The 26,783-nt window shown below is 40.4% G+C and overlaps 2 protein-coding genes across 4 annotated transcripts; one reads left to right on the forward strand and one right to left on the reverse strand.

Annotated features, from left to right (window-relative positions):
* Positions 1–474: 474 nt before the first annotated feature.
* Positions 475–20,938, reverse strand: rtn2a (reticulon 2a). Of its 3 annotated transcripts, none has more exons than XM_042487402.1 (10): positions 20,850–20,938; positions 15,345–15,398; positions 14,395–14,952; positions 12,264–12,470; positions 5,847–6,054; positions 4,842–4,980; positions 2,383–2,452; positions 2,248–2,294; positions 2,110–2,168; positions 475–1,264 (listed from the first exon to the last, which is right to left on the reverse strand). In XM_042487402.1, exons 3-10 carry the CDS (start codon positions 14,930–14,932, stop codon positions 1,189–1,191), a joined length of 1,344 nt encoding a protein of 447 aa, XP_042343336.1. In that variant the 5' UTR covers positions 14,933–14,952; positions 15,345–15,398; positions 20,850–20,938; the 3' UTR covers positions 475–1,188. The 3 variants fall into 3 exon arrangements, with proteins under 3 accessions (XP_042343336.1, XP_042343335.1, XP_042343334.1); XM_042487401.1 differs by lacking the exon at positions 20,850–20,938 and adding an exon at positions 17,020–17,084 and having other exon boundaries at positions 12,264–12,467; XM_042487400.1 differs by lacking the exon at positions 20,850–20,938 and adding an exon at positions 17,020–17,084.
* A 24-nt stretch (positions 20,939–20,962) lies between these two features.
* On the forward strand, positions 20,963–26,725 carry ppm1na (protein phosphatase, Mg2+/Mn2+ dependent, 1Na (putative)). The gene is made up of 6 exons (XM_042487403.1): positions 20,963–21,388; positions 22,474–23,045; positions 25,120–25,237; positions 25,331–25,445; positions 25,533–25,596; positions 26,530–26,725. The coding sequence occupies exons 1-6, from the start codon at positions 20,983–20,985 to the stop codon at positions 26,560–26,562; spliced, it is 1,308 nt and encodes a 435-aa protein (XP_042343337.1). The 5' UTR covers positions 20,963–20,982; the 3' UTR covers positions 26,563–26,725.
* The last annotated feature ends 58 nt before the right edge of the window (positions 26,726–26,783 follow it).

Here is a 26,783-nt window from a genome sequence, read left to right on the forward strand (position 1 = left end):
AATGGTGAGGTGATGAGAAGTGGTTTGTCATGGGAGGAGAGGTCGCTGGAAGCTGTCGTTAAATACTGTGAATCAGATCATGCACTACTACCTGCAGTTAGAAAGGCACCTGCTGTATTTCACTCTCGCATCCCTTCACAAGACCGGATATCACATTCCTCACAGTAGATATCCTTCTGAAATCTTTAGGGGGCGTGTATCATCAGATCCTTTAATTAACTCTGACACCTTCAGCACTTCGGATGCTCCGTCAATGGGAACTTCCTATCAAGTGATTTCCTTTCATTTATGAGACATCTTAATTATTGAACATGTAACGGAGGAATCAGTCTCCATCTCTCTGAATAATAAGCTACAACTTCCTGGTGATGTAAGACATGAGAAAACATGACCAAGAAAAAAAATAAATAAAATAAAATAAAATACCCGTGTGAATGAAAGTGAATGTTTGTGCGGATGAGAAGAAACAGACAGTTTTGGAAAATAAAGAAGAAATGTGACTTTAATTGCTTTTAGGTAACATTTTCATTTCAGCAAGCTGTATGTCAGGAATAACACACACACACACACATGCGCACACTCACTCACACTTACATACACAGACACAGTCATGAGGATGAATATGCATTCAGAAAAGGTACATGTGCTGACACATGCATCTTTAATTGCCAGTTTAATGCTGCCATGAGTAATGATGACCCCTGGTTTTCACCTTAACAGCTCACTTTTTCCTCAGGTGAGTAGCTGTCAGTGTGGGAACGTCCCATTCCTGGTCTTAGTGCCTTAATTTGGACTACATATCTAACCCATCTAAGACACTTCTTGAGTCATTGGTACATATTAAAAACAGGGAATACTTCCATGGATGGTCAAGTTCAACAAGCTGTGTCGTTGAATCTTTCCATCTCCGACGTCAGCAGCGAGAGTCTCATCCAGGATTCATACACCTTGATTTCACCTTAAGTTTAAACCCAACCCCAACCTCCAACCCCCATGACTTAGAAACAGTATATAGAGTATAAAGTACCATGCGTGAGCCTCATCATTGTCCGTTTAAGTAACCTCCCTTCCCTTTCCAAGTCTCTGGAGCTCTGTTCTCTGGAGCTCGGAGCACAGACTGCTGGGTAAGACATCTGAGTGACAGCCGGCAACTCTGGGAGCTTTTCTTCAAGTTCTTGCCATCAGTCTTTACTGGGTTTTGGGTTTTGCACCACCAGGAGTTGGGTCAGGAGGAGGGCCACCACCATGGGCAAGTCTTTGAAAGCTGTGGATGAGAGACAGCAGAGTAGTTGAGACTTGTGCAGGTCAATAAATTTAGGGTCTGTAGTACCCAGTGATACTATGGTGGCTCTGAGCATTTTAATATGCCACCAGGTAGTAGCCAATAGCCAACAGTACACTTGAAGCTGTAGTTGATAGCTTCCTTAAAAAGTAATGGTTTTCATATTTGCTATATTTACTTCTCTGTATTTACATACATCATACAGACAGATAAAAAAAACCATATTCCTCTATCTATTCTGTTGTCTTGTAGAGCTTCTAATGGCTCTACTGCATGTGAATAAAAAAACCCCAAAACAATCAGAATTAAGGATTCTCATACGCAGCTGTCGATAATGTCACTGCTTGTGAACTGCTGTCAAACTGTGACGCTAGTTAGCATTGATCAAATATGAATTGAGAAGGTGAAAGAAATATGAAACCTGGACCAGCAGGTGGATGGTGTTTGGTTCTTTGGTCGACCAGTGCCAACACGATGGCCGGGTCACAAACTTTTTTATTTCACAGCTGAACAGAACACTAAAATATGTTTTTGAAAACATTTATGATGATAAAAAGGTGATGCGGAAACAGAATCTTGATTCGTATTTGATCAGCGCTGCCTAGTTTGACAGTTTGACTGTTTTTTTGCACCATGGTCGTTGTTTCATGGACTTCTTTCAGAATATAGTGACAGTTTATACATACACGACACAAAGTTATTTTCATAAAAGTTCACACATATCTTAATCGCAGATAGACCATTACCATACAAGCTATGTTACTGATTCAGCTGCAAAATACCAGTGTTAATAGTAACATTGTGCCAGATGGTGGCGCCATACTCACGTGTCCTTGACGTTGTCAATGTTGGCCTGGATTTTTGCAATGAACATATCCACCTGCTCCTGTGAAGTAACAGAAAATACATGTTAATGGATATGAAGCGAAGTGACAGTGTAAAAAGTGAATTAAGAGAGTAATTACCTGGCGCTGTCTGTAGAAAAGTGGCAGAGAAAAGAGAGCGATCACACCTGGAGGAGAAACACAGAGCAGTTAACATGACAGCCACACTTTATGTTAATAGATTCTGTATTTCCAGCAGTGACATTTGTTTCTTACTGATGATGAGCAGAGTAAGGCCATTGCACAGGTCTCCCAGGTATGTCACAAGGTACATCAGAGCCAGGAACTAAGACCAAGAGAAAGAGAAGAGAGTTAGTTTCTTTAACTGTCATCAACAATGTGTGCATGTCTGCAGAAATGATTAAATCATGCAGCAGTGTGGCATCATTTCCTGCAAAATGATCCATTCTGACATAATTTTCCCCCTGATGAAGAAAGGAAAGAGTTTCAAGTATGAGACTCCCAATATGGGTCTCTGTGTTTCCCCTTATATCTCTCGGTGTCACTGTACTGTGGACGGGATCCAGTGTAGCCCTGATATGGGACACCCCTGTCTCAGACTCCAGCCTAACCCAGGCATCTCTGCGTACCTCCTCCTGTGTGTCATGTCACATACCGGCCAGGTCAGGGTTGAGACTGGGAGGTCCTGGGATTTAGGGGAGCTCAACACACACAACTCAACTCACACTGACTCACCATTTAATGCAAATGTGTAAAGCCTGCCTGGTCACAAAGTGCTGCTGATGTTTTCTTGCAAGATCCTGACTACTTGTCAACTGAAAAACTGTTCAAAATAGATAAATAAATAATATAATTGTATTGTAAGTTAATTATCAAAAGGACAAAAAATTAACTTCAAACAGCACAATTCTTTTTCAAAATATAGTGTCCTCTGATACTCCTACCATGTTCTTTTAATATATAATTACTCCATAAAATAGAGCAATCTAAGAAAATAGCTTGTGTATATTAGTACAAATATTCATACTGCATATCACGTTTAGCATTAAGACAACACATTTATTTGGCAGATGCTTTTGTTTAATTTAAGTTTGTTGACTTCAACACACGTACTACTGGAAGCAGGGAGCTACAGGTAGAACAAGCTATGCTATGACCAATAGCCATCTCACTTTACCTTAAAGGGCCCTGTCTTTCACTCCTGATAAAGCAACACACAGCGCGGTGCAACTGTCACAGCTAGTTTCACATCAACACAGTTGTCATTTTCATGGCCAGCAGCCACAATGTAAAAATAGCAAATGTAGGTGTGGTCATTTTTGCGCCTATGGGAATTGTTTGCACATTGCTATTTTTAGGCAGCCGAAAGCAATTGCATCACTGACCAACAAAAACCTGGTGAGTCAGAATGGCGCAGTATTTTCACTCGCATTATGCGCCGTTTTACAAGCAAAAGTCAAATTGGATATGCTGTAAATGCACTAAGGTCATGCACTTCAAACCAGGGGTGTCAAACTTATTTTAGTTCATGGGCCACATACAGCCCAATTTAATCTCAAGGGGCTGGACCAGCAAACTATTGCATAATGACCCCTAAATAACAACACATCCAAATTTTCCCCTTTGCTTTAGTGTAAAGAAGAACATTCTGAAAACATTTAAAAATCTGTGCAATTTCAACAATATGTCTCAGTTTTTTCACAGTCAGTAAGTCTGCTACTCACTGTCATTACATGTGCATTTTTCCATAGATATCCATTCCTGTGTGGTAATGCTCGCATCAGGACACCACATCAAAGTGGAAGCTATTGGGGAAGCACTTTAAGTTACCCCCTGCCTTCCAGATCAAATTCAATATCTCTAAATATGACCAAAATAAGTATTCATTGTTTTTTTTCAGAGATTTGTGTTCTGGTGAGGGTGGAAAAAGCATTTTACATGAAGTGATCCAGTGGGCCACATTGGAGCCTTTGGCAGACCAGTTCTGGCCTGCGGGTTGTACGTTTGACAACCCTATTTAAGACCATGCCCTATATATCTTTTAAAAAGGGCCCTGGGTCATATAAGCACTGTTAAAAAATATGCAAAAATGTTTACTGCACATTTTGTTGACACAAACTAAAAAGTCTAGAATAAATAAAGACTGTGGCAACATACTTCGAATGATTACAAGTGATACTGACAGGTCAATTTCCATGTAATGTTGATCAACATAATGCTTTGGCTCTGCTAGCAGGAGAGGCATACCCACAAGCTGAATAAAAAGCAGAGATGAGAAAGACGAGGCAGACTGCTTCTTTTTTTATGCTTTAGTACTAATTCAAATTAATTTGAAAGGATTTTTCCAAAGGGACCGATTGCTTTCCACATGATTTACCAAAAATATGTCATTGGGGCTGACAGTTGCCATCAGAGATATTGCTCTAATTCAGGAGCAGAGTTGTCAGCTGTGAGCCATTATAATGAGAGAGACGGTCGGCATGGCAATGTCGTTGTCTCCAGTAATGAAGGACGCTTGGGATGATGGAGAGAGGAAGATGACAGATGATGAAGCAAAATGAAAAAATGTAGAGACGGACTGATGTCTGGGTTAATGAGGAGGAGGAGACATCTAGTACAGGGTGGAGCAAATCTTTGAGGACAGGTCATTAAGAGGGTTACTATGAGACAGAACAGCCCCCCCCCCCCCACTTTCATTACTTAGCTAAGCTCACCTTGATGGACTCCAGGAGGTTACCAACAAAGAAGAGTCCCTTCAGCGAGTTGACAGCAGACAGAGTCATGACGATGGCTTTCTGCATATAAAGGTCAGCCTCTTCGCCACTGAAACTGATGTCCAGGTCCAAGTATGACCTGAGAGAAAGCCAGGCAACAACAAGAAAACATGACACGCATGAAAAAGGAAGCTGGAAATTATCACCAAGTAATGATGCATAACAAAACAGTGCTTCATACATTTTGGCTGCAATCCTTCAAGCCCCAATATAAATCTTCTCCTGTCACTCTTTTCAGTGTCCGGAGGTCAAAAGGCCCAAGCTTTTCAATATGCTTTGTGAACAACAGGCTTTTATAATATATAATATATAATATATTTTATAATTTTATAATTTTATAATTTTATAATATATAATATATAAATATATATATATGGGTATTTAGTCTACACTGCTGTCTGATCATACATAGGAAGGCATATTACTAATCAATAAATATTAAAAGTTGTCTTTGTGTTGGATGGGTGATAAATCAAATCCACACTTAAGGTGATCCAATTACTTTTACTCACCCTGGAACTTACTTACCTATTACAACAAACCTTTTTTTTTTTTTTTTTTTACAATGATGTAACTGTTTTAACCTCAATATAACCATGCTGATAGAACGCCCACCAATTAATAACCATAATTGGAGCCACAAAATATTTAATAATTGGGATGTAAGCATAGTAAAATAAAGGTTGAATTTTAAAAGGCAGGAAATCTGTGAAATCAAAGGAAGAAAAATTGGAGTAGAGGCTCCTGGCCAAATAAACTCAAGCACTGGTTTTGGCAAACATTTATGCACTGTGACTGAATGGGGCTAATCTGCCTCTGTGTGTTGTGTCATTTTCTTTCCCCTATCTTGACCACTCTCTTCATTCTTGTTGGAAAAGCTGGAGAAAAACAAAGAAAAGGAGAGAGAAACATCCACTGTTCTTAAAAAATAAATCAGGATCTTACTTGAAGGGGTGTTCTCCATCGCCCCAGCTGAGGATGTAGAGAACTTGGTAGTAGATGCGCACAGAGATGGTAAAGCACATGACAGCCAGGGAGACTGTGGAGATCACGGTGATGATGCTGAGCTGGAACAGGGACAGCAGGCCGACCACTAACCCTGTTAGGATCATGCCTGTTCGCTCCGTGTCCTTCCAGTAGATCAGATCCATCACTGAAAGACGAGGAGAGTGGAGGAAGGAAAAAGAAGGGGAAGAGAAGAGAAACATTAAGACAGGAAGGTGAGAAATGTAAAGAGTGATAGTGATGAATACACTGGAGAGGATGGAGTAATAATATATAGAATAGAATTAGATATACCACCACGTCTCCGTACAGCAGTCAAGTTGCACTTACAGTTTACATCCATGTCTGTACAAACATGGACGCTTTACACAAATCTTTCTCCTGGGAACCCAGAAGATCTATACAATCAGCACAGTTTCAAGGTGGACACCCAAGGTTCTTGAATTGTGGCCAAAAACATGTTGTATGAGGTCACCGTGACCTTGACCTTCGACCAACACATTCTAATCAGTTCATTATTGAGTTCAAGTGAATGTTTGTGCCAAATTGGAAGAACCTCCCTTGAGGCAATCTTCAGATATGTGTTCAAAAAGGTGAGATGGATGCAAGGTCAGAATGACCTTGACCTTGGAACACCAAACTCTGATCAGCTTATCGTTGAGTCTACTTGAATGTTTGTGCCAAATTTGAAGAAATTCCCTCTAGATTTTCATGAGGTATTGTGTTTCTGAGAATGCAACTGATGAGGTCACAGTGACCTTGACCTTTAAACACCAAATTCTAATCAGCTCATCGTTAAGTCCAAGTGAAAGTTTGTGCAAAATTTGAATAAATCCCTTCAAGGAGCTGTTGAGATATCGCAATCACAAGAATGTACCAGACGGATGGACGACCTGAAAACATAATGCCGCTGACCTCAGCTATCCCCAGCGGCATAAAATCCAATGGGGAAATGTACAAGTGGCTTCTGAGATGGCATTGGACTCATAGAATAGATTGATTTAACCTGAATGTATGTGAAAATCGGGGATTTTGCAGCGACAAAGGCCCTTAACCAGTCTAGAAACTTATTTACGTGGTTGGTATGTAAAATTCAAGCACATATTTTCTAGCTGTATGCAGCTGACATCATCGTGAGTTACTGCATCCCTTCTGGTTTACTCAGAGGAACTGACAACAACATCAATCAGCCTACAGCCCTACGGTCCAACAAGTCCATCTTTCATTTTTCACAGAACTAAGGAGAGGAAGAATGTGGAAGATGCGGTCATTGTGACATAAGGATAGGAAGGGGAGGAGAGGCCAGAGAGTTAAAAGAGAGGGGCGTCAAGAGGCAGAGAGGGATTTCCAGCCTCCAGTTTGAGAGAACACACACAGCAACTTCGAGGACCCATCAGGCTTTTGGCTCTGGCTAAATTTAGACCTCAGATGAAAGAGGGAAGCGAGTGCTTGGAGAGAGTTTAAATGCAGCCTTTCACAGCACCTGCTGACAGACATCAGGCCGTCAGCAACCGCTTCTCCACACCCTGTTGGTGTCCCGCTTTGTCACCTGGCAACAGCCGCCGTGGATACTGAAGCGTCCATAGAGTTGTGCTTTACAAGAGTGGACAACATTAGCAAAATACATAATTTTAAAGACAACACTTTTCTCTTTTCATAGCATAACCTTTATGAATGTGATTCCATGTTGTGTAATTTCAGGGTTTGTGGTGCCACATTGCCAGACAGGCATGGCTGTTTGTGCTCGTCATTCAGTGAAATGCTAAGCCTCAGCATTAGAATAAAGGGAAGCCTCTTTGAACAGAGTGCACTGACAGCAGGTGGGTTATTTATAAGCATCACTGCACAATATTAATACCCATGATGCCCCTGGAAGACACCTGTCCAACATGTTTGTTTGTGCTGCTGTCACTCTGGGACAGGGTTGCTCAGCACAGTAGGTGCCTAATTTAATCAGAACAATACACAGAAACTGGAATACTGACAGCATCTATGGACAATCTTTATGCTAAAAAAGGAAACACGGAAGACACTTCTATATTTAAAAACATGGCCACTGTATTGAAAAACTACAAACACTCACGCACTTATCCTTAACTCACCCAGGGTTTTCTAAACACACTGTGGTGGAGCAACTAAGCATCAGCACTACAGGAGCCATAACATTTTTAATAATACAGATCGTTGAGCATATTGTAAAGTCTTGAAGTTGTTTATTTTGAAGAAATAGTTCAACATTTTGGGGAATATGCTTATTTGCTGCCTTAAATAAGAACATCGATAACACTCTCTCCTATACACATAGTAACAATCTTCTCATTTAACTCTCAGCATCAAAGCAAATACTATGTTTTTAAAGTCAAACAAGCAAGCTACATCAAAAACTGGTGCTATCTATGACCCTTGAAGGTCCAGTGTGTAGGATTTAAGGGGATATATTATACAGAAATGGAATATAACATAATAAGTATGTTTTTCTTAAATGTATATTTGCCTGAAAAAAAGAATTGCTGTGTTTTTGTTTTCTTAAAATCAGCTGTTCATATCTACATAGGGGGCAGGACCTTATCCATCAAGTCCACCATGTTTTTACAGTAGCCCAGAATGGACAAACTAAAGACAGGCCATTCCAGTTTTCACATCAGCCCCCACAGTTAACAGTTTTTTAACGCAAAAAGGCTTTATTCAGTGTTTTAACCAGCTTAGGTCACAGATGAAGAGGATAATTCGGGCCCCAGTAAAAACCTCTTGAATGGCAGGATCTTAAGTTATCAGAGAGAGAAGGTGAGCACACATGAGCAGGTGCAGGTGGGCTAGCAATTTGTCTGCGATGAGTCAAACAGATTCGGAGAAGCACTGATTTGTAACATGAAAGTGCTTTATAGTAATCACCTAGCCGATGTGTTTTGGAGAAAAAGAGACCTCTGCGTTTAATTCAGCTCCTAGGGAAAAAAAACAAGTTCATGCTTGTCACACAGGAGAAGTTTCAGCTGGTTGCAATTTGCAATCCTCACCACTGGATGTCACTAAATCTCTTACACTGCTCCTTTTAGACTCATTTATGTTAGATATGGACATGGATGAAGCCTTCTGTCCTACGTTTGTCCTTATTTGTGCACGTTTTCTAAAAGCTCATGGATAGGGAAAAAACAGAGCTGTACAACTGGAGACTATGGGGCAGTGTAGCATATTTCAAGCAAAATATGAATGTTGGACATCACAGAGACATTTTAAAAATTGCAGGACAGAACAAATCTGTAATATAGTGATAAAACTTCTCTGTCCACCTGTCGCAATATATATAATAGCCTCACAAATCAAGTCTACAACATCACCTCTATTAAAAGGTACATCACCGTTTGTTATTGTCAGAAACTTTGACTCTGCTCTCTACTACCATCTACTAAATGTCTTTACATTAAGGATGCATGGAAGTATGTGGGCACTGTTGGCTGTTGTTGTACATATGTTTGTAATGTACATATCTTTGTTCATCAAGGGAGTATAAATCAGCCTTTAGAGAGAAATTCGGACATCCTGTTTCTTTTTATCGCCATTTAGAATTCACAGCTACTAAACTTGTTCTACTAACATTATTTGTTATTTAAGTGTGCTTCATGTGCAGCTGTCGTATCAGCAGCTGTGATGACTCAATAACCAGTTGGTAGTGATTATCTCCAATCAGTTGGGACATTATACCACAATAATGCAACCCAAAACCCAGTAGATTCATCACTTTTTATATGAGAACACATGAAGGAACGAATAATCCAATCAATCGATGTGACAACTAGCAAATTAAGCGATATGAAAGTGAATCACATTGCTCATGTATACTTTATTTCTAAACAGCATGACATGATCTCATTTTAACATCAACTTCCATTTAATTTGACCCAGCTCATGTCATCTTAATCACGTGTGCAGGAAATCTCATACTGTAGTACTACAGAATGAAGTGTCTCTGCTCGTGCCAGCTCTTCAGCCTGAAGAGGAAACACTAAAATGTAAGAGATCCCAGCTGGCAAAGTCAACTTATCTGCCAAAAGCATACCACAACAGGGCAGTTAATACTTGTTCGAATGGCTGTCGCTAATTTAAATGAAGGCCACTGATACAGAAACGACCCTGCTACATCTGAACAGCTCATCAGTGAAAAGCAAACACACCTCCTGCTGACGGACGCTGCCGTCTCCAGAGACTCGGCTTGTAAGATGATCAAAGTGAAGTGAGAAATCCGCTCAGTTCCCACCTTTAGTCCCCTGATAGTCCAGCACTCTCACCACTAGTCCAAAGATGAGGAGCTGTTTTCACCCCTTCACGCCTAAATCTTAAGCTTTTCTCTCTGAAATAGAACAACCTGCAGCAGATAACAGTCAGCTCATATTGTAATCAAATACCTAAATATCGTTAACATTTGTGGACTCTGCTGTCTCGAATTATCCTCTTTTCGCTTCAAGCCCATGTTCTCACCTTTACTGGTCATGTTGGCTGCTGCTCCAGTGATCCCTCTCACACTCTGTCCCCCTCTCCGTCCTGCTGCACAACCCTCACCCCTCTGAGCTGTTTTTGGCCACCCCCTGCTCACTCAGCACTCCCAAGGCCTGGCAGCCCAAAATAATCTTGTTCGCAGCACCTCCCACCTCCCATCAAGACTCAAAGAACTTCACACATGAAGACATGATTCATGACAATCACATAATACTCTTAAAATCACTAGATCTTCCTCCTTAAAACTTAAGGAAATCTAAAGCAGAAAGATTTTACGGTATTCATATGAACTAAGATTAAGTTATATAGAGCTCATATGTGTGTGCCATCCAGCACCTGAAACTGGAGAACCAGGGTTTCTTTTCTGTTATGTCACAAAGCCAAACCTTTCTGTGCCGCCACTATTGCTAATAAATAGACAAGTGGCTTGATTTTCTGTGGGTGAGTTAATGTACTAGTTCATAGTTGTAAATGCTGTATTGCTCTATTCATCTATTTGATTCGCTGCAAAAATTAAAGACACTGAGTGATTTAGGGGGCTAATTTAGACAAGACTTATTCACATGAAGTAATTACCGATAAATTAGGACATTGGTACGCAGTTAACTGCTAAAACAGATGTATTGTGGTAAAACCCAAAATGACTTGCATAGTGCAACAAGCATGATTTGGTATTGCATTGTATTTACAATGTTTTGATACGAGCGCACATATTATGTGTGGCAATGGCTTTCGACAACTTACATTTTGTTCTACAAAACACATTGTTTTGGGGCAGCTGTGGCTCAGAAAGTAGAGTGGGTTGTCCACTTATCGGAAAATCAGTGATTCAATCCCCAGTTCTTTTAGTCTGTATGGCGTAGTATCCTTGGGGGAAATACTGAAGCCTAAAATTGTGTGAATGTCTAAGAATTTGAGTATGATGTGTCACTTTGTACAGTGGTCTCGGCCATTAGTGCATGCATGAGTGTGTGAATAGGTGAATTTGACTCAAAGTATAAAATCATTTTGAGTGCTCGTACGACCAGAAAGGCGCTATAGTTCAGATCAATTTACTTTTTCTTTTAATAAAGGAGCTCTTATATTTAAAATGTTCTCCAAACACAATCAGCTGTACAACACTATCACCTAATACAATGAGTTCTAAAATCAGCCAGCTTTTGATATTTGACAACTAGTTGATGGATGAGACAAAATGCCAAAAAAGCGATATGGTTTTACATGCAGCCCCTAATACAAGTAATAAAACCAGAAGAGATGAGGCTCCAATAGATGCATCATGTGTGCTATTTATTCAGGAAACCCTAAACTCTGTCATCAGTCTGACCACACATTCATCAACGGTCTGAGGGTTTACCGACTCTCCACATCCACTAAAATAAGACCGAGCTCTACTCTGACTGACTGTCCACTTAAAATACCTTCAAGCTGGAGGATATGATGTTATTTCTAGCTCTCTCTTTCAAACAAGTACCTTAAAACTTGCATATACACACAAACACATACCTGTCTTTCTGTGAGTGTGTGTGTGTGTGTGTGTGTCTGTCAAACAGTGATACATTCTGACATCAGCACTGGTGGTGTGCAAGTGCAAAAAGTCACCCAATGCCAAGAATGCCATCCCCTCAATTAGCCAATCATTCCTGAAATCCCCCCGGAGAGAGTTACTATGGAGACACAATGAACAGGCAGGACTTCCTGTGGAGGGGGTCTATCTTTGTCTGCCTGCTCTCTGAGCGAAATCTGATATTTTCCTTATTTTAAGTATTGATTAATGACCAGAGTAAACAGAGAGAGGGGTGGGAGGGAGAAGGACTGCAGTCAGAAGAATGAGAATATTTAAAGGTGCAGATGTGAGGCTTGTACCTGCTATATGAGTGCATACTGTCGGGTCTTCTGATAGGTTAAGTGCTGAAAACCAGTGATCGCTGACCAGCTGTTCCTGAGAGTTTAGACCAATGGCAGCTGACAACGAGGACGCCGGGCTTCTGGGTCGCACAGATGTGAGGAGCTTGACTGAAATGGTTTCTCTGGTGACGGGAGACTCTGGCTCGGGGGTCGGTGAGGCTGCTGCTGCCGGGAAACAAAAGATGATGTCACTATCATGATGACTTCACCACTGAGTTGCTGCACATGCTCAACTTGATCTAAAACTACTGACTAAATCACATTTTTGGAAGCACAGTATACCACAGCAACATTGTGTTGTGGTTTCATATTTAAGACATTTCTCGCTTTTTTTACACAAACTTTTCAAGAAATAGCATTCTAGAAGGTACAAATTTAATTTACTATTTACTATCTATAATGTCTGTGGTAAGAATCTGATAATTTAAGGCTTAACTGATAATATAATATATTTTTTTGTTTTATTGTTTTTTAATTTTGATGAATTACATATTGGTATGAAGTTATTTAGTCAGGAAACCAGCCACAGGATATTATGAGTCTTGCAATATTAGCATTCCTGGTTACATATTAAAATGGCCTTTCTAAAATTATTTTTACTTGCAATAGTCAGCGTATCATTTTACATCTAAATGGATGAATGAAGTATTGACCAAAGTAAAATGAAATAATCACCTGTCATATGCCTGACCTGTCCTGGGTTTATGGTCTGTTTTACTTGCTGTGGCCCAAGCAATTTCAAGAATTGATAAATAGGAACATCCCAGTGATTTGACACTTAAACATTTACCGCATTATCACAAAGAAAGATCATGGCCATGATGCACCATGTGGTCATGTCTTGTCATAAAATCTGCCTCTACGCCACATCACATCAAGTCCGCCTAAAGAAAAGACATGTACGATCTTCAGAGGTCAGACAATATAACTACCTTCTGGCATATCAGGGTTTGACACTCATTATAGCAGACAGTGGGGAGGAATTATGAAGAATCACGAGTGCTACGATGGATGACCACTCTCATATTATTTAGCCAAGCAAAGACCAGATGTAATATGAATCTGGAAAGCATCCTTTGAGCCAGATACCTGACAGACCAACAGGTGACCTGTTGGGTGTGTTTACAGACATATTTCACCAGTGGAACTATGTTTTTCTGGGCTGTCTATGCAGGAAAAAGACACAAACACTTTGGTGCTATATGATCAGTGAAGACGAAAAGAGCTCTGGCATTCGCTTTTGATTAAGAGGTAGAAAACTTGCAACTGCCAGAATACAGAGCACCACAACGGACCAATAAATGCTCTTGCTGGTAGATGACATAATGTAAGCTTGACACAGAAAGCAAAATGGCGGCCAGCTGGTAACAAACATCTTACACAGTGCACTAAAATATGTTTCTGAAGACATTTTAGGCAAGAAATGGGCAATACAGTAAGATAATCTTGGTTTATATTTGATAAGCACTACTTAGCTTTACGGTTTGTTTGGAATTTTTTCGGCCTCGGTTTTTACAATGCAAGAAACAATATGGCGCCCATCTCCTGTTCGCAACTTCTTCTACAGCAAAACAGTGAACCAAAATATGTTTCTGAAGAAATTTTGGTGAAAAATTTGCAATACAATGTCAGGATCTTGATTCGTATTTCATTAGCACTATAAGTTTTACAGTTTGATCAAAGTTTGGCCTGATTTTGGGAGAGAAAGAGCGAGAGAGAGGCGGGTCTCTCTTTCGATCCACTTATATACTTCTTGGGTTCTAATGCAAAAGTATAATCTGAAGTTGGTGCAACTGGCCTAGAGGAGGCGAAAATGTGAAATGTGAATGTGAAACGCAGCTAAGATGGAAAGTTTCAGAGATATTTCACAGGTCCTTGTTTTAATATGTTGCTGTGTGTGCTCATATACTGTTCTTTGCAGCCTTTTTGAAACATGCGCTCAGCCTATTCCTGTGTGTTTTGAGAAGCTATCACTGGATGAGTAGAGCAAAAAATGCACATTATTTTTGGGCCATCATTAGGATTACCAGACACTGCACCTTTTAGTCTTCCACTACATCAAATAAAACACATTCCTCCTGTTTCTCACCCTGAATTATCTCTGAGGGGCTTTGATGCTGGGAAGACTGGGAGGGATCTTGGTCAGACTGGGTGAGACTTCTTGAAGGCTCCTCTCTTTGGATTCCTGTGTCTCTCCCCTGAGTTTCTGTGTCCAGATTTTGGGGAGAGGGCTGGATTGTAATAGTTTGTCTCTGCTCCTCGCTCCTTGGTGCCGCACTTGACTCCAGCCTCACTTGCATCCTGCTTTCTTCCTCTTCTTCCTCTTGATTGAGGAAGGCTTGAGGGTCCCAATCTACATCGGGGGAGTCCAACAGTGTTTCCAGGGTGTCCGTGCGGATCAGAGGGGTGCGACTTCCCCGAGAGCCGCCCCTGCGTCGGTCACGAAGGTGTCGCGAGGCTCCCACTGCTTCGGCCTCAGCAATGGCAATGTAAGAGAAAGTCAGCTCAAAGGAGTGCTGGCGTGGCGTGCCCCAGATGGACGGGGATGAAGCCAGTCCCTCGTCATCATCTGGATCTCCCCCCACCTCATCGTCAGACCACTCCCTGGCTGTTTGCAGCTCGTACATCTCGGACTCCTCGTTTCCGCCTGAATGGAGACAAAAATAAATAAGACATACCCAAACTGGACCAAAGAAAGACAAACAATACACACTCTGAGCAGAGTGATTTTGCTCCTAATAAATGGTTACGTCAGTTGAAAGCAGCCAGGTGTGTAATTTGATGTCTGGAAAAAAAGGTGTGACATCTAAACCGAATGAAATCCTCTTTGATGAGAGCATAAACGTCGCTCCTTTCCAAAATCTATCTTTGATCAAACTGTACTTCTATGTTTACCCGTGCTCGTGTTTTAGAGGTAGGAGAGAGATGTCTGATGTATTCCTCTAATGTTAAGCTCAAAAGAAAGGCTTCAGGAAGCAGGAATCTCTTATTTTTATAAATATAATGAAACAGACTTTGTGTCACACATCTGCTTCGTACCATCGGTGCATGGAGGTGTTGAGTCCGGAGTGGATGCCACAGAGCCATATTCCTCTGGAAGAAAAAAGAAACAGTTTTACATGAATCTACTAGTAAACATGCTGGAGCAAAAGACTGGTGATATGTTGTTGTTGCTTTTACATAATGGAAACTAGGCTTGGGGGGGGGGGTCATGGTATTACCATATATCAGGGTATTTAGAAATCATGAGATTGTGATTTTCAATTCCATTAAAAATACAGACAATCCTCTGTCTATTATACTCATACCGAGAGGCTGTAATAAGGACATATTGCAAATAGTGCACATCAAGTGCCACCAGAGGTCAGTCTCTACTGGTAAAACAGGCATTTGAGCTGAGAAACATGGCAACTGCAAGTGGTGGGGATAACGTTAAAGGACTGTAAACAGCTGGCTAGCAAAAATAGAGAGACTGCAGTAAAATCAGCATATTTCAACATCTAACTCAGTATATTAAGGATTTATTTTGACCCAGCAAGAGCTCATGTTTGTTGGAAAAGTGAACTAACTAACTAGGCGAACAGTAAGACTAACCAAGACAGTTTTGGTGAATTTTGTTTTTGTTTCTGTTGATTTTGATTGAAGTGTATTTAATGATGAGTTAACAAGGCAATTAAGCTTATATTAGTCTTAGTTCAGTGAAAGACAGAAACTTGAATTCACAAAGTGTACCGCTGTGTTTCTATGTTTAACAAAGAAAATAGTTGTAAGAATATGATCTTTTTTGACAACTTTTTTTGCTTAAAAGCAAAGAGCACTTTCAAAATGTAGCGTTGGGAAACTCACAGGTTGGTTTTTGGCGATAGCACTGCGCACAAATACAATTAAACAACTTAGAATTTGAGTAAGGTATGAAAAAATAGATACTGCCTACTGTAAACCCATTTATTCCACTACCTCACATTCATCTTACTAGTGTGCATCTCAAAAGATTCAACGTAGGTGTGCTAATATGCAATGAATAATAACAAAAAAGCCCCAAGAAACACTGCAACACTTTGTTATGAGTCTTTTTGTAATAGAAAGTGAGCTTTATGTTATTTAAGGAAATCACAGACAACCATACACTCCTCATACCGAATGAATACTGTAGGTCAGTGACTACAGATGTCCTTACAGAGCTAAACTGGCGGCAGTAAAGGCCTTCACTACATTAGACAGGCAGCATGACATTAGCCAATAAACCCACCCAGGCAGCGCAAAAAATGCACCATAATTCTCTTCCACGCATGTATCAACTGCAAATAAGCATAAACCACTTTAATCTAACTGTAGAGAATATCAGGTGAGACAAAAACATCAAATAAAACACACATGATAGTATAACAGAAGCTTTTAGGGAACTTGTATTCTTGGCATGCCTGCCTCTTGTACACAACCACACAAACATCTACAAATCAATGAGAGGTAACGACAACAGAATAGGTCTCCCTCTGCAGTACATCCATCCATTCAGCCATGTGTTTATTAAGGTAGGGGAGAGGAATGGAGAGTAGCAGGGAGGGGAGAGGGGCTGAGCTAACACATGCGATGCTTACAGCAATTAGCAAGAAAAGATGCTGAGCTGGAATATACAGAGCAATGGTATACTGAGATACGCAGACCTCCTGCAAGTAAAACGCAGATGGATACAGCAGAACAAAAGCAGACTCACGGCAGTGGGAGAATCCTAAAACCTGGCCCATACTCCATCAAGGCATCGCTGGGCCTATCCAGTCTGGAAGCCCCCCTCCCTCCTCTGCTGCCAGCACTCACGTCCTGTGGATATACTCTCTCTCTCTCTCTCTCCTCCTCCTCCTCCTTGTTTCTTCGTCTGTTGAGCAGCTTCCTCACCCTGCTGCCTCCCGCTGCTGTCACTCAGCAGCCCCGCCCTGCCTGCCTCCCTCCAACATCCTCCCTCCTCTCCTCATCTCCTCTTGCATCGCTTTGACTGCAGCTGTGGTGATGAACACTACAGTGAAGCGAGGGAAGCAGGAGTGTGTCCCTGAGTCAGTGTGCGTCTGCTGTCATCCCCCATTCACAGCTTAACTGTATCTCTTTCCCTCATCATGTGATTTCATCTCAGGATCTCATAGGGCGAGACTGGAAGGGAAGGAGTGATAAGTCATTAATAATGTAAAACATGAGCATTTACAAAACGTACACAGAGAAGGATGCATTTGAAGACTGGCAAAACAGGCTGAAGGCAGTCAGGTTAATAGTTTATGAGCATTTTTATCAGCTTTACTGTGTTTTAGTATCATATTCTCTTTTCACTTATAAGAAATATTGGTGTTTTACAAATACAGTTTGACTAAAAAACTAACAGCAAAAGTAATCAAAATCAAGTAATCAAGTAATCAAATCACACAAAAGCTGAAGTATAAATAATGTACAGATGACTAAAAGCTTTTCTTTTCTTTTTTTAACAATGGGAATGGAGGTCTGTGCAATAGTGGAAAGCAGGGGGCAGCAGTGTGTAGCTGTAGCTCATGCTGCTGCATACTGCTTTGATCATGACAAATGATAAAGGGTTAAGAGTAGAAAATGAAGGATATGTATGGCTGCTGCAAGGATATGTATGGACTTTTTGATTAAAGTGTTACAAATTGAGCAAGTGGGTTTATGGATTTATGGATACAGCGTTAAGTGTGTGTGTGTGTGTGGGGGGGGTCATTTCTATGAAAGTTGCTCAGTGGTACATGAAGCCAAATAAAGTTTGATTTCTGTGGTATGAAATTACATGGATTTTTTTGGCATCGTGGTGCTCCACATAGAGTAAGCACACCAGAGACTTCCACCAGCTGAGTGGCTAACTTCAGGTTTGAATCACCACAGATCTGAATTAGGATAAAAATGTTTTAACAGTGCATTTCTGCTTTACCTTTACAATGTTAGCAGACAGCCAAATGGATCAAATCCAGACAATGAAACAACTCATTGTGCCAACCCCCCAAAAAGTTTCCACTCATTTGCACATTTCTTTTACAATATAAGTTTATGGGAAAAAGTGTTTCTGGGACCAGTGATGGACTTTGAAATTGGCAACTCCAAAAACTGGCTTCAAAGCTGGCACGCTTCCTGGGGGCCAATAAGGCTCTTCAAAGAAGGCTAGGAAATGCTCTTTGACTGCATGGCAGCTATGTGGTACTACACATATGCAATGTAACTGACGCTGCAACCTTGGAGGGTTACAGCAGACGGCGCTAGAAATAAAGGGAGTGTTGCCTGTCAGTTACTCATTGGGTGTACAATTTTTAGCCTCCTTGGGTTCGCTGGGTGCAGGTGCAGCACACTGCATTCTGGTAGTTGTAGGTTTTCTACCTCTTGAGCAAAAGCAAATGCCAAAGTATTTTTTATTTTTTATCTGTTTTCTCCAGATAAGTTGGACCAATTATAAAAGTATTTGTGTCTTTCTACTGCTGTTTAATGAAAAGACAATCTTTCCAGCAGTGAGTTAATGGAAAAAATGGTCAGAATTTTGAGTAAAAAGGCTTTTCTACACATGCAAGTGATGTGAGATAGACACAACCAATCAGCCAGATCACTGTTTAAGTATTACATTTAATTTTACAATTCTATACATGTGTTCAAAAGTGCTTTGCAAATCATACTGAATTAAGGCAGTTATAGGGCTATCTATTTCCTGTCTGCATGCTCACTCTTAATAAAGGTAAACAGACCCTGAAACACTGCCAGCAGAGACCAACATCAGCTGATAAAAGGTTTAGCCCTACTTAAAGCTGGACAAGAATAAAGTATCACACATATAGTCTTTAACGCTATTATACCTGAAACATTCCTATATGTAAACCAGGTCAGGAGCTCAAAATAAACTGCAGGTAATGAGATTATGACACATAGTTGACAGACAGGAACCCCATGGAAACAGGAAGCCATGTACAGGACAGGGTAGGGTTAAAATAGGTGTGTCAACATATAACACAAATTTAGAAAGATTTATTTTTAACTTGCACTGCAATGTTTATGTTGTCTATCTATATTCCATTTTATTCCATTTAGGATGTTTTTTTAACTTCTATTTGATTATTTTTCACATTATTTAAATGTTTAATTTAATGTTGTCTTGTGTTTTTCTTTTTTTTTTTCTTTAGGAACATCTTTGATCTACCACAGATGAAAGTTTTATGATACAGAAAAATTAAGTTAAGCCCAAAGATATATAAAACTTTGGTAACCTGTTAGAAACCGAAAGCATGATTTTCATTGAAAAAATAGCAATAATACAATTAATAGCAATAACAACATTTATAGTGATAAAAAAAATAAAAATAAAATGAAGAATAATATATAGACTCATACAAAAGTAATCCCTCTAAAGCAACAGTTATGACCAAATAGAAGAGTGGGGCACTGTATTTATCTGCAGAGACTCTGCCCTCTTCATGTACTTGCTGTCAGGGACATTTCTGGGCATAGCAGCCAGCTGTAAGCAGCCCGCATCTGAGAGGAAGCTACAAAAATCACCTACACAGCACATGGCTCTAACTTTAACTAGTGATACTGTTTGCAGAACAGAAGCTGACAATTCCTGCACAGTATGATTATTTTAATTGTCAAATTATTTGTTGATTATTTTCCCAATTAATCAATTGGGGGTTTTTTTTGGTCTATGAAATTTTTAGAAAACTGTAAAATCAATTAGCATTTAGCGTTTCCTGAAGCCCAAGATGATCTTCTCAAATGTCTTTTGTCAACAATCCAAAAATATTACATGCACTGTCTTAATTGAATAATTGACAGCTAATCAATTCTTAATTGCAGCTCTAGTCCATGGTGGCTTAAGTTGTTTCAAGTTTGTTTATTATTTAGTCTGGGAACCCCTGCCCCAGCAAATTTGAGCAAAATGCTCATGAAGACCATGTGATATAATCAAAAACCCCAGAAGTGTTCATTAACAGACACGATTGTTCTGTTAAATGTTGTTTTCAAGGATTCAATAATTTAATTTAAAGTTCAATTATTGTTGCATATTTTAACCCAATTTTTTCACTAAGCTCCCCACAATAAGTCCCATACCTCTTTAAAACATCTTATACCAGACATGAAACCCCTGTGCAGACAAGTGAGACTGATTATGGGATCCCTCCTTGTTACTGCAAAATATCATGCTCATAATCCATGCATGTGTGCAGACACAGCTCACCTGAGATGCCTTGAAGGATTATCCAGCAGAATTACACAGACAGAGGGAGGACATGAGGCAGTAGGTGGGGCAGAGGGGAGGGATCACTCAACAGAAATAGATAGGCCAATAGAAGCACAGGGCTGATACAAGACAGTGAAAGAATCGAGGGAAGGCAGAGAAACAGAAACAGAAACAAAGAGAGGAAGACACCTGATGGTCAAATAAAAAGGACAGAAGAAGGATTGTCAGATTGTACCCAAAGGAATGTAAAAATGGGCCTGAATATTTTAAACACAAAACCAGCTCAGTTTTTCATTTAACAGGATTCTAGTCATTTGAAGTCATTTTTAGTTTACCTGCTTGTGGTGCCACAGCTTAACTGCTGCGCTGGACCTGTTGCGGAAAACACAGGGCCGGAGGAGGGTCACTAGGAGGAGACGGGCTGCTGCCAGGTCGAGCAAAAGGCTTGAGCACAGGCTCCGCGGCGTGATGAAGACGGCCAGGCGTGCCAGCAATGTAGAGGTGCCCTCCTTCCTCCGCCAGCTGGTCAAAGAGACGGAGAAGATGGTCACCTTCTTCTTTAAAGGGGGGGCCAGGGAACCTGGATCTGAGGAGGACGACAATCTGGATGAGGATGACACAATGCCGAGCCCGTACCTGGATCGTCCAATCTTGGAGAAGCATGTGTCAGAGGGGGAATCTCAGTCAGGGATGAACTACGCTGTGGCGAGCATGCAGGGCTGGAGGGCTCAGATGGAGGACGCCCACACCTGCATGCCCCAGCTGAGAGGCGAGCTGACAGACTGGGGATACTTTGCTGTTTTTGATGGACATGCAGGCACCACGGTGGCACAGTACTGCTCCAGAAACCTGCTGGAGCACATCCTGGCAACAGGTACACAACAGTTAGGGACTGATAAAATGAATCTAATTATTAAAGGTGGTAAAAATATAGAGCTGTACAACTCTATAATCACATTTTTACTGTAGCAGAAAACACACTTTTAGTCGTTCATTTGAGAGCTGTTCATGCAGAGTTTAAATGCACTTACTGTCAGTTTTACATGTAAAACATTTTTACAGTCATATTTCAAACTGAAAATATACTGCACCTACATTGCCAATAAATATGCTGGCAAGGAAGACGAAAATTTACTGCACTCTGTATAAAGTATTAGCAGTATACTGAATTACTTATACATTTGCACTTTTTAAGCATAAAAAAACCCAAACAAAAAGTCCACAAAATCACAACACAAAGTCCATGAAAGTAGCTAATTATGATACAGGTCTAAGGGTGAGATAACCCTGGAAATCTAACATGGCACAGTGCATATACAATAAAGTTGATTAATAAAATGAACATCTAAATGAGAACTGTTGATAAAAAAAAAAAACACATACAATATAAGCTGCAACATATGTCAAAATAAGGACCCTGGATATTATGTAATTATTTTTACAGCAGCAAGCAAAGTAGTGTTGAACTTTCAGGGCTCAAGCAAAACCCAAAACAAAACAACGAAAACAGAGCTGCTGAGACTCAACCAGATGTCAAGGTTTATACTTTGAGTTGTGAACTGATTGGTTGGCCATATGAGAGAAGACTGTCAGTCTGACACTCTTTTGAGGGTTCTCCCCCAGTAAAATTTAAGCATCAAATTGCATTCTTGTGAATTTTTATGCACCAATTTGTTCCTTTTCTTCAACAATTTAAGGGCGAAATGTCTTTGATTTCATTAAAATCAATTTCCTCTCACACTTAAATGTTTATTGGAGGGTTCTAAACATTGAGGGAGAAATGTCCCGTTTCCAGAGCCAGTTATTTCACAAATTATACCCAAGACAGACACCCAGTTTACATGGTGCCTCCATGGGTCCATATGTGTTGGCCTCTAAAAAAACTTGGAGATGCCAGAAACTACACAATACGATGTAAATCTACACTAAAACCATTTTTTTCTCCTTCATGTCCAACAGGTGGTGTCAAAGCAAACGAGGACCCTGAGCAGGTGAAGGAGGGGATCCGCGAAGGCTTCCTGGACATCGATCGCCACATGCACAAACTGGCTCGCCAGGACAACTGGGACCGCAGTGGCTCCACTGCAGCAGCTGTCATGATTTCACCAAACTACATTTACTTTGTCAACTGCGGGGACTCTCGCACCCTGCTCTGCCGTAACGGCCAGGTGATCTTCTACACAGAGGACCACAAGCCGTTCAACCCCAGAGAAAAGGAGCGCATCCAGAACGCTGGAGGCTCGGTGACCCTGCAGAGAGTTAATGGATCGCTGGCTGTTTCCAGAGCACTGGGGGACTTTGACTTCAAGGAAGTGGACTGGAGGCCGCAGACAGAGCAGCTGGTGTCACCTGAGCCAGAAGTGTACGAGCTGGAGCGGGCACCTGAAGACGAGTTCCTAATTCTAGCATGTGATGGTGTGTGGGACGCCATCGGTAATGAGGAGCTGTGCGCCTTTGTGCGCAGCCGTCTGCAGGTGTGCGATGACCTGAGGGAGATTTGCACCCAAGTCATTGACCTCTGCCTCTATAAGGTGAGAAGTCGACACCACAACAGTATACACATATGAGATGCATGAAAAAATGATGATGATGATGATTCAAACATTGTACAAGGAAGTAAGAGTCTTGAATCGCTAATTAGATGGAATATTTAGCTAACATGTTTAATGAAAAAAGCAAGGAGGAAGATGGTGTTTTGCCACTGGTACCTCAGCATAAAGGCATCTAAAAACCTATGACTATTAATAGGTATTTTTCAATGCAGCTGACAGCACAATATACTTTTCTACTTTGACAACAATAAACAGCATTTGAAAAAACAATCATGACATGATGGAAAGCTCCCGTGGATGCAACGCTGTGGTCAGATTCTTGAAGAATAAACATATCTTTCAGCAAAATTCTCGATGGAATTCAATAATAAAAGAGTTAAAATGTTAAACTTTGCCAGAATTTAAAGTAACATGGTTTAAAGTTTGATTCAGACCAGGAACTATCTAACCAAAAAATAAATCTGCAACATTAGTATCACAAAGCCACAGAGGTTCAATACCCGGCCCTCAAACTTCGGTTTGAATTAAATGTTCTGTCGATCTGCTTAACATATATATCCTGACATGATAAAGATGGAACATACTGTGTAAATCTTTTGTAGATCTGAAACATTTTGATCCAAAACATATGAATTATGTTTCCCCATAGCGTTTATTAGTGCAGATGTTCCAGATTCTCCATTAAAATCTTGTTTTTAAAGAATATATCTGTGCCCCAAACATATTTGCTAAACTGCAACAACTCACAAAATATATGAATCATTTTTCATTAATCTTCTTAACTACCCAACACTTGAGTACTTTTACATTAGCAGCCTTCCGTTAGTCTTAGTTCGGCAGAACTTCCACTCCTCCAAACTTCACAGGAAAATCCTCTCCCAGGATTTTCCTGTGACGCACAGCATTAGAGCAGGTGGATTTATGAATGGGAAGCTTGAGGGCAAGTGTACACAGAGGATCTGAGGTGGTGTTGTTATGCAAGTCTCCTGCAGGTCTTGTTAATGCTTGTTAGTAGCGTAACTGTGCGTTTGAACACTGACGAGCCCTTAGCCCGTTAGCCCGGCCTATAAATAACTGTATTACGGCATGCAGAGGCATGGGATAAGAGGAGAGAAATGCTACACATGGCTCGGATTAGGACAGAATGTGAGTCTCAGTGTTACTGTTCAATACATACCAGCTCATAGGATTTATCCTGGCTGCGATGGGCTGCTATTTATTTCGCCTAAAAAGGCTTACTGCACTGTCCTGTTAAAAGACTACATGTTCCAGTACACACTGAGCTGCACTCCTCACCTCTCTAATGTCATAACAAACATGACGATGGGTTTAAACCTGCACTGACAATGAGTTTTTAGGCCAGCCCATACACTGACTAGATGTATCTGCAATAAGTTAATATCAGCAGATATATCAGCTTGGCTGATTTATCTATTTGTCAAGCTCGACTTCACGGGTGCTCAAAAGCCACAGACTTAAAGTGCAGTATTTGTAAACCATCAATATTATCATCTGGCATTACTATTTAACTGTAAAATCACGGGAGATTGATATCTTGTCCAAACCGAAATAAATCTAATAATATAAATCATCCAACCGGACACAGATGTCAGTGTCCTGCTATCAACGTTTATTTCAAGTGATGGAAGACTGTACTGCTTTCAAACGTTTGCAGAAGCATTATCAGTAATCTTAAACTGAAGTATCAAAAATCAAAGTAATCATTTTGCAGGCAGAAGGCTCGGTGTTAGATTATTATTTATTATACTTTTGGGATATCAACTCTGATTTAACATATAAGCAGCATTCTAATGTAACACCTAGCTGAGGTGGAGTTAATCTAAATCATGTATATACATTTGCAGTTGACTGCAAAGCAAAGCCCAATGTGTTAATATATATGTTCATTATAGGTTTCTTCATTTGCAGATTAACTAGGGTTTATCATCAACAATAGCTGTCAAACACCTCAAAAAGTAAATGCACTTAGTTACCTTCCTGTTGAGTTCATTTGAACCTCTGCAGTATCGAGATTCTTTGTCTCCCTCTGCAGGGCAGCTTGGATAACATGAGCATCATCATCATCTGCTTCCCTGGCGCCCCCCAGGTGTCACAGGATGCACTGCAGCAGGAGGCAGAGCTGGAACAACAGATCGATATGAAAGTGGAAGGTGATTTAAGGAGTCACTTCAAACCACCACAACAAAGCACTTCTGCCAGCTCCCTTATTTATTAGCATATTTTCTGACTATCTCCCATAACAGAAATTATTCAGATGATGAGATCCAGAGATGAGGACCCTGACCTTCTATATGTGATCAAATTCCTGGCTGCAGAAGAGATGCCGGGGCTTCCACCAGGAGGAGGCATCACCAGCAAGTAAGTCTAAGCAAGTAAAAACAAAGAAAGAGCATTTCTGGAGACTCAAATCCTTTTAACATAACACTACTGTTTATCTCTTTGAAGGCGAGACTGTATCATCTCTTCATATCAGAAACACGCCATGACTCTCAGGTCTCAGGAGCCAATGGTAAGACATGAGTCACATGACACTATGATGTGCCCGATTTACGCAGTTTTCCAAAGCTGCACCAAATGACTTTTTCAATTAATTAGTAATCATTTGCTCTCTAAAACATCAGAAAACAGTGAAAAATATCCTTTTCGGTGTACTTGAGTCCAAAGTGATGATGCCATTTATGGCCTGCTTAAGCTAACATACTAAAACCTCCATTTATTCAATTTTCTGTAATTAAGAGTCCAGTGTGTGGGATTGTAAGTTGAGTCTGTCATGTTTCACCGCCATGTTTCTACAGTAGCCCAGGATGGACAAACCAAACTCAGGCTCTAGATAGGGCCATTCACATTTTTGCATCGGCTTCCATAGTTAGCAGCCCATCTGCTACAAGGAGTGAGCAAAACTGCTTTATTCAGTGTTGTTATCACTTTAAATCCTCTGGTCAACCAATGAGCTAAACACCATCAGAGAAACACTGATTTGTAATGTGAAACTGCTTTTACTGGTTTTTAACCACCTGATCTATTTGTTTTGGAGAAGAAGGGAACTCTGCGGATAATTTGGCTCCTGGTATAAACTTCCTGAACAATTAATACTGAAGGAATCCTAACCGGAAGTTCAATCGTGGCACTTGACGTTGGTTGCAATTTTCAGTCCTTACCACTAGATGCCCTTTAATCCTACACACTGCTCTTTTGATGAGTATATGAAATTCAAAAATAATTTACCAATAAATCAACAATGAAAATAATCATTAGGACCAATGATACTAATAATAAAAACTTGAGCAGATATTTGTGAGTTTCTCTGGAAATAAACTAAATCATAAGTCATGACCTATGATTTTTAAAATAACATAAAAGCACTTTTTGCTCTGTGTGAGTGAAATAAAGTTACAACATAGGTTATCAGTTTTGGTGATATTATTGTCTTGTGACGTTTCAGGACATCGAAGGATCAGAGGAGGACTCAAACTAAAACCGTCACCATGGAAACACAATCACTGCCAGCTGCATGGACATTGGTTTAAATGAGAGACTTCCCATTTTAGATAAACACTTAAGTAACGATGACTCTTGTCATGTGATATATTCTCTTTGACAGCTTGCTTTCTGGTCAATTGTAATGAAATGTAAATCAAATCCCCGCTGTGTTTTTTTTTTTGTCATATTGGCACTATATCTTTTTTTGTTGTTGAC

Source organism: Plectropomus leopardus, chromosome 5, assembly GCF_008729295.1.
Source record: "Plectropomus leopardus isolate mb chromosome 5, YSFRI_Pleo_2.0, whole genome shotgun sequence".
Taxonomy (NCBI): domain Eukaryota; kingdom Metazoa; phylum Chordata; class Actinopteri; order Perciformes; family Serranidae; genus Plectropomus; species Plectropomus leopardus.

What these genes read in the sequence shown, in the direction of transcription:
- ppm1na (XM_042487403.1), top strand. Translation starts at nt 20,983, where the DNA reads ATGAAGACGGCCAGGCGTGCCAGCAATGTAGAGGTGCCCTCCTTCCTC. An exon ending in GGAGCACATCCTGGCAACAG is followed by an intron (nt 21,389 to 22,473) that starts GTACACAACAGT and finishes CATGTCCAACAG; the next exon opens with GTGGTGTCAAAGCAAACGAG. An exon ending in TCAGGTCTCAGGAGCCAATG is followed by an intron (nt 25,597 to 26,529) that starts GTAAGACATGAG and finishes GTGACGTTTCAG; the next exon opens with GACATCGAAGGATCAGAGGA.
- rtn2a (XM_042487400.1), bottom strand. Translation starts at nt 17,050, where the DNA reads ATGGGCCAGGTTTTAGGATTCTCCCACTGCC. An exon ending in ACCTCCTGGAGTCCATCAAG is followed by an intron (nt 2,453 to 4,841) that starts GTGAGCTTAGCT and finishes TCTTGGTCTTAG; the next exon opens with TTCCTGGCTCTGATGTACCT. An exon ending in ATTGACAACGTCAAGGACAC is followed by an intron (nt 1,265 to 2,109) that starts GTGAGTATGGCG and finishes TCTCATCCACAG; the next exon opens with CTTTCAAAGACTTGCCCATG.